The 7,789-nt window shown below is 43.7% G+C and overlaps 1 protein-coding gene across 1 annotated transcript; it reads left to right on the top strand.

Moving 5' to 3' along the window:
• The first annotated feature begins 1,818 nt into the window (after positions 1 to 1,818).
• On the top strand, positions 1,819 to 3,708 carry LOC135505196 (uncharacterized). Its single transcript, XM_064924360.1, has one exon. It carries the CDS (start codon positions 1,819 to 1,821, stop codon positions 3,706 to 3,708), a length of 1,890 nt encoding a protein of 629 aa, XP_064780432.1.
• The last annotated feature ends 4,081 nt before the right edge of the window (positions 3,709 to 7,789 follow it).

Here is a 7,789-nt window from a genome sequence, read left to right as displayed (position 1 = left end):
GTGCTTGAGGCATCACTATAGATCCGGGTTTGATCCGGGTTAAGCGAGCAGTGTGTCAAGAAGCAGTGCGTCTTGGGCAGGGTCGTGTTTTGGAGGAGGCATGGCTCTCGACCTTTGCCTCTGCTGAGTCCGTACGGGAGTTGCAGCGATGGGACAAGACTGTAACTACCAATTGGATGTCACAAAATTGTGGTTGAAAAAAACCCATTTCAAACTAAAACAAATATTCTATGAATGTCATAAAAGCAGACTTATTTAATTCATAAAATACTATGGGAATGCCCTGTGCAACCTAACTTAAACATTGTATGAATGTCATCACAACTGAGTATTTTTTTATATTTTGGGAACTTATCTCTTGAAATGTACCCAATTAAATGTTCTGGGAACCTTTAAAGAACAGACATTATGGGAAAGAAATGTGTTCTGGGAACGTTATGGTAACATCAGGTGAATCATTTTTTGCACCTTAAAATTAACATTGTAGAATCTTCAGCACATCTGGAACATTTTTGTGTTTTGGGAACACATTTTTAATGATGTCCCCACAATGTTCCCATCAGACTGTTCCCAGAACGTAATGAAACATTCTGGGAACCACTAAAGGACAGACAAAATGTGTTTATAGGAATGTTCTTACAACATCAGGTGAATGTTTTATTCAAATATTCTATAATCATCGCCACGAATGGACAGTTTTTGTGTTATGAGAACATTTGCCGCGATCTAACGGATGTTCTGGGAACTTTCACAGAACCAATTTTGGTTTGCTGGGAAAACATTACTGCAACATTGTGTTACTACATTACCTGGAAACCTAATGGGAACTTTTGGTGAATCTTCTTCTGTGGTTGTTACAGATTTTGTGCACAACATTTTATTGAATGCTAAGGAGAACTTTCCAAGGACATTTCATTTAAAGCGTTTTTGATTAAACAATCCTAATGCTAAGATAAAGTCCTAACGAGAACTTAATGGGAATCTTAGCACATTTTCTTTGAATGTTCCCGATTTGCTGGGATGAAAATGTAAAGTAAGTTTTGGGAATAGTAGGGATGAAAACAAAACGCTCACTGATACACTCAAAGCAATTGAGAATACAAAGCACATTTTTCTCATTGAATAGGTTATGTTTGCAACTAGAATAGGCCTAAATATGATTGTGGGTTGTACGACAGACGAGATCAAGAATAAAGACCTCAAAGCAATTTTCTCGTCAGACTTTGTGGAACCAAAGTGCAGTAGAATGAGGCTGAGACGATGACACAACACAGCAGAAGGCCCTGGTCTCACAGATGGACTACTAGCACTGGGCCTTGGAAAATCATGCTCTTTGCCTTATGAAAACAATCAGAGGTATAACATGATGACTTTATTGTGCCCTCGCTCTCTCCCACCCCTCACTCCCTCCGTTCTTACTCTCTCTCCGTCTATGTCTCACTCTCACGCCCACTAGGCCTCTCTTCAATTTCCATGGTGCTGGAGATGAGATAATACTCGTTCTTGTTCAATCTGATAAAACCCAGCTAAGCATGTCGCTATGGAGACCTAATAAATAGATGTGAGAAGAGAAGCTGTATTTTTGCATAAGATATGCAAAAAATATTCATTGTCTGTTTACTTTCTATCTGTTTATATTAGTATCAGAGTTCCTCCCCATAAAGCTCCTTGCCAGCATACCCAGACGTTTTTAACATGCTAAAGAAAACATATGCCTCTAGCCTTTAATTATTTCCACTACACTCTCTCATGTATGAGTTTTATGATTTTATAACACACACACACACACACACACACAAGTTTGGTCTGGTACACTATATGGCGCCAGGAATACTGTACGACATCACTGTCCCGAGACCACAACTACATCACTGTCCCCAGACCTCAACTACATCACTGTCCCCAGACCTCAACTACATCACTGTCCCCAGACCTCAACTACATCACTGTCCCGAGACCAATACTACATCACTGTCCCCAGACCACAACTACATCACTGTCCCCAGACCTCAACTACATCACTGTCCCGAGACCACAACTACATCACTGTTCCCAGACCACAGCTACATCACTGTCCCCAGACCACAACTACATCACTGTCCCGAGACCAATACTACATCACTGTCCCGAGACCAATACTATACCACTGTCCCCAGACCACAACTACATCACTGTCCCCAGACCACAACTACATCACTGTCCCCAGACCACAACTACATCACTGTCCCCAGACCACAACTACATCACTGTTCCCAGACCACAACTACATCACTGTCCCGAGACCACAACTACATCACTGTCCCCAGACCTCAACTACATCACTGTCCCCAGACCTCAACTACATCACTGTCCCCAGACCACAACTACATCACTGTCCCCAGACCTCAACTACATCACTGTCCCGAGACCAATACTACATCACTGTCCCCAGACCACAACTACATCACTGTCCCCAGACCACAACTACATCACTGTCCCGAGACCACAACTACATCACTGTCCCCAGACCACAACTACATCACTGTCCCCAGACCACAACTACATCACTGTTCCCAGACCACAACTACATCACTGTCCCCAGACCACAACTACATCACTGTCCCCAGACCACAACTACATCACTGTTCCCAGACCACAACTACATCACTTTTCCCAGACCACAACTACATCACTGTCCTGAGACCACAACTACATCACTGTCCCGAGACCACAACTACATCACTGTTCCCAGACCACAACTACATCACTGTCCCGAGACCAATACTACATCACTGTCCCGAGACCAATACTATACCACTGTCCCCAGACCACAACTACATCACTGTCCCCAGACCACAACTACATCACTGTCCCCAGACCACAACTACATCACGGTCCCCAGACCACAACTACATCACTGTTCCCAGACCACAACTACATCACTGTCCCGAGACCACAACTACATCACTGTCCCCAGACCTCAACTACATCACTGTCCCGAGACCAATACTACATCACTGTCCCAAGGCCACAACTACATCACTGTCCCCAGACCACAACTACATCACTGTCCCCAGACCTCAACTACATCACTGTCCCGAGACCACAACTACATCACTGTTCCCAGACCACAACTACATAACTGTCCCCAGACCACAACTACATCACTGTCCCGAGACCACAACTACATCACTGTCCCCAGACCACAACTACATCACTGTCCCCAGTCCACAACTACATCACTGTCCCAAGACCACAACTACATCACTGTCCCGAGACCACAACTACATCACTGTCCCCAGACCTCAACTACATCACTGTCCCGAGACCAATACTACATCACTGTCCCGAGACCACAACTACATCACTGTCCCCAGACCACAACTACATCACTGTCCCCAGACCACAACTACATCACTGTCCCCAGACCACAACTACATCACTGTCCCGAGACCAATACTACATCACTGTCCCGAGACCACAACTACATCACTGTCCCCAGACCAATACTATACCACTGTCCCCAGACCACAACTATGTCACTGTCCCCAGACCACAACTACGTCACTGTCCCCAGACCACAACTACGTCACTGTCCCCAGACCACAACTACATCACTGTCCCCAGACCACAACTACATCACTGTTCCCAGACCACAACTACATCACTGTTCCCAGACCACAACTACATCACTGTTCCCAGACCACAACGACAACCTGCTCCCCCTAGTCCAGCCCTCCCTCCCTGCCTGCTGCCTGCTGCCTCACTGGCCACTGGCTACCTGTACACCCCCCCCTCCCCTCCCTGCCTGCTGCCTGCTGCCTCACTGGCCACTGGCTACCTGTACACCCCCCCCCTCCCCTCCCTGCAGGAGCAGGTGGGACAAATATGAGTCCTGAGCAGCGGGAAATACAGGCAGCATTCCACAAACAAGACCTGATTACAATGACAAAGGCTGCCACACTTTTGGGTGGAACTTGCAGCAATTCAAGGCTGCTGGGGCCATTGAGCGAGGGGCATACTTAATGGGCTTTGTGTGAGAAGACAAGTGCCTGGGTTTCTGGGCCCAGCTGTCACTGGGGAGAAAATCACACTTTCTTTCTCGTTCTTCCTTATTTTCTTCATGTATATTTTCTATGGTTAGTTAGTTAGTTGGTTAGTTAATTGGTTAGTTAGTTGGTTATTTAGTTAGCTAATTGGTTGGTTAGTTCATTGGTTGGTTGGTTAGTTAGTTGGTTGGTAAGTTCATTGGTTGGTTGGTTAGTTGGTTGGTTAGTTCATTGGTTGGTTAGTTAGTTCATTGGTTGGTTTGTTAGTTAGTTGGTTAGTTAGTTAGTTGGTTAGTTATCTAGCTAGTTTGTTAGTTAGCTGGTTAGTTAGTTGGTTAATTGGTTGGTTAGTTCATTGGTTGCTTAGTTAGTTGGTTCTACACCTTCTACACCTGCATTGCTTGCTGTTTGGGGTTTTAGGCTGGGTTTCTGTACAGCACTTTGAGATATCAGCTGATGTACGAAGGGCTATATAAATAAATGTTATTTGATTTGGTTAGTCGGTTAGTTAGTTAGTTGGTTGGTTTGTTAGTTAGTTGGTTAGTTAGTTGGTTAGTTAGCTTGTTAGTTAGTTGGTTAGTTAGTTGGTTAGTTAGTTGTTTGGTTAGTTAATTTGTTGGTTGGTTAGTTAGTTAGTTAGTTGGTTAGTTAGCTAGTGTGCTAGTTAGTTGGTTAGGTAATTGGTTGGTTAGTTAGTTAGTTGGTTGGTTAGTTAGTTAGTTGGTTAGTTAGTTGGTTAGTTAGCTCGTTAGTTAGTTGGTTAGTTAGTTAGTTGGTTAGTTAGTTAGTTGTTTGGTTAGTTAATTGGTTGGTTGGTTAGTTAGTTAGTTAGTTGGTTAGTTAGCTAGTGTGCTAGTTAGTTGGTTAGGTAATTGGTTGGTTAGTTAGTTGGTTGGTTGGTTAGTTGGTAATTGTTTAGTTGGTTAGTCAGTTAGTTAGTTAATTGGTTGGTTGGTTCATTGGTTGGTTGGTTAGTTAGTTGGCTGGTTGGCTAGTTAGTTGGTTGGCTAGTTAGGTTAGTTAGTTAATTGGTTGGTTAGTTAGTTGGTTAGTTAGTTAGTTGGTTGGCTAGTTAGTTCGTTGGTTGGTTAGTTAGCTAGTTTGTTAGTTGGTTAGTTAGTTAGTTGACAAAACAAGTGAAAGAAGAAAAACAACTACATGAGATCCTTCTTTTTCAGTTACACCCTTATACACCAGTGGAGGCTGCTGAGGGGAGGACAGCTCATAATAATGTCTTGAACGGCTCACATGGAATGGAATCTCAAACGCATGGAAACCATGTTTGATGTTGATACCACTCCACCCATTCCGGCTCCAGTCATTACCACAAGCCCGTCCTCCCCAATTAAGGTGCCATCAACCTCCTGTGATGCACACGCACACACACACACACACACACACACACACACACACACACACACACACACACACACACACACACACACACACACACACACACACACACACACACACACACACACACACACACACACACACACACACACACACACACACAAGACTGACTCTGCAGCAATTATTCAAACTCTTAAGCCCAGAGGGATAAATTACATTATTACATTTCACAAGTTAATTATGTGTGTGTGTGTGTGTAGTTACTAAGTGTTAGCTATCATGCATAATGCGCTAAAATATGGTCAGACATCAGGGATCATCAATCATCTCTTAATTTTCATAGCAGACTAAACAGTTTTTGTAATTGTAATGTATTTAAAGTTTTGAAAATTCAACTTTAAAATAGTTTACGTATGCAACTTGATCTCACTGACTAGTGTATCATACAGTACGACCAACAACAACAAAAAACTATGATGGGATTATGTCTTGCCAGTGAGAACGAATTAGACTTTTATAACAAAGGCAAGTACTCCTGAAGCAGAGCCATGACTCCGCCGTCCGACTTCATGTAAAGACGTGCTTCACAGTCTCCCAGCCACACAACAACATTACATGTGCTGCATGACTTATGGCAGTAACACTCTCACACATGAACAATACTGCATCACTGGAACACAGCAACACAAAGGCTGGTCGTGGTGCCTGTCCAGCGTTGGATGTTGTTTCACCTAATCTCTTTGATACGACAGTAGATCTGCTAAGCCCTAGAAAATCAGCTTAGCAGATGTCCTATAGTGTAGCTGGCTTGTTTAATGAGGCAAGAAAGAAAATGTTACATGAATGAGAGAAAGGATGGGATGGGGGGGTTGGTGGGGTTGGGGGGGTTGGGACCAAAGATTTGGTACGAGGCCTGAATCAGACATTAACTTGCACCAATCCCCTCCCCTGTCTTGACGCCAGACTTGCACACAGATAGACTCCCTCCCTCCCTCCCTCCCTCCCTCCCTCCCTCCCTCCCTCCCTCCCTCCCTCCCTCCCTCCCTCCCTCCCTCCCTCCCTCCCTCCCTCCCTCCCTCCCTCCCTCCTCCCTCCCTCCCTCTCTCTCTCTCTCTCTCTCTCTCTCTCTCCCTCAGACCCCTCCGTCCCTTCCTCCTTGTTCTCTCACATTTCTGACTACGCCCGACACCTGCATCCCCCGGGGGTCAGCAATAACACACTCACACCCCATGATCCATAATCTGACATGGTATTGGCTCTACCTATATGATGAACTGTGGAAGAATATGGGAGATCATCAGTGGTGCTTGCTGGAGGCCAGCTGGGTGCTCCAGAGCTCAGATGGAGAGCGAGGATAACGACTAATAACTACATGTCTGGTTCATATTGTGTGTATGGGGCAAGGGGGGGCTTGGAGGGGAAAGTGGTGGAGGGTTGATGGTGACAGAGGGTGGGGGTGTATGAGTCCTGAGTCTGAGTTGTCCTTTCCCTTCGGCTGATTAGAAAAGGGAGGAGGCGGAGAGTAAGGCATCTGTATGCAAATGACATTATGGTATAGGATGGTTTGGAGTGGAGATGGAATGAGTGGGTAAGGAGAGGGGTGAGATGTATGGATGGTATTGGGAGAGACCATCTAATACTGACATCTATTACTACCATCTAATACCCCCATCTAATACTACCATCTAATACTATCATCTCTTCATCTAATACTGCCATCTAATACTACCATCTCTTCATCTAATACCACCATCTAATACTACCATCTAATACTACCATCTCTTCATCTAATATTGTCATATAATACTACCATCTAATACTACCATCTCTTCATCGAATACTACCACCTAATACCACCATCTAATACTACCATCTAATATTACATCTCTTCATCTAATACTATCATCTAATACTACCACCTAATACTACCATCTAATACTACCATCTAATACTACCATCTCTTCATCTAATACTAACATTAAATACTACCATCTCTTCATCTAAAACCACCATCTCTTCAACTAATACTACCATCTCTTCATCTTATACTCCCATCTAATACTACCATCTCTTCATCTAATACTACCATCTAATTCTACCATCTCTTCATCTAATACTCCCATCTAATACTACCATCTCTTCATCTAATACTACCATCTAATTCTACCATCTCTTCATCTAATACTCCCATCTAATACTACCATCTCTTCATCTAATACTCCCATCTAATACTACCATCTCTTCATCTAATACTACCATCTAATACTACCATCTCTTCATCTTATACTCCCATCTAATACTACCATCTCTTCATCTAATACTACCATCTAATACTACCATCTCTTCATCTAAAACTACGATCTCTTCATCTAATACTACCATCTAATACTACCATCTCTTCATCTAAA

The sequence above is a fragment of the Oncorhynchus masou genome, chromosome 18, assembly GCF_036934945.1.
Source record: "Oncorhynchus masou masou isolate Uvic2021 chromosome 18, UVic_Omas_1.1, whole genome shotgun sequence".
Classification (NCBI taxonomy): Eukaryota; Metazoa; Chordata; class Actinopteri; order Salmoniformes; family Salmonidae; genus Oncorhynchus; species Oncorhynchus masou.
The sequence above is the reverse complement of the archived record's forward strand: the minus strand, read 5'-3'. Positions and strand labels throughout refer to the sequence as shown.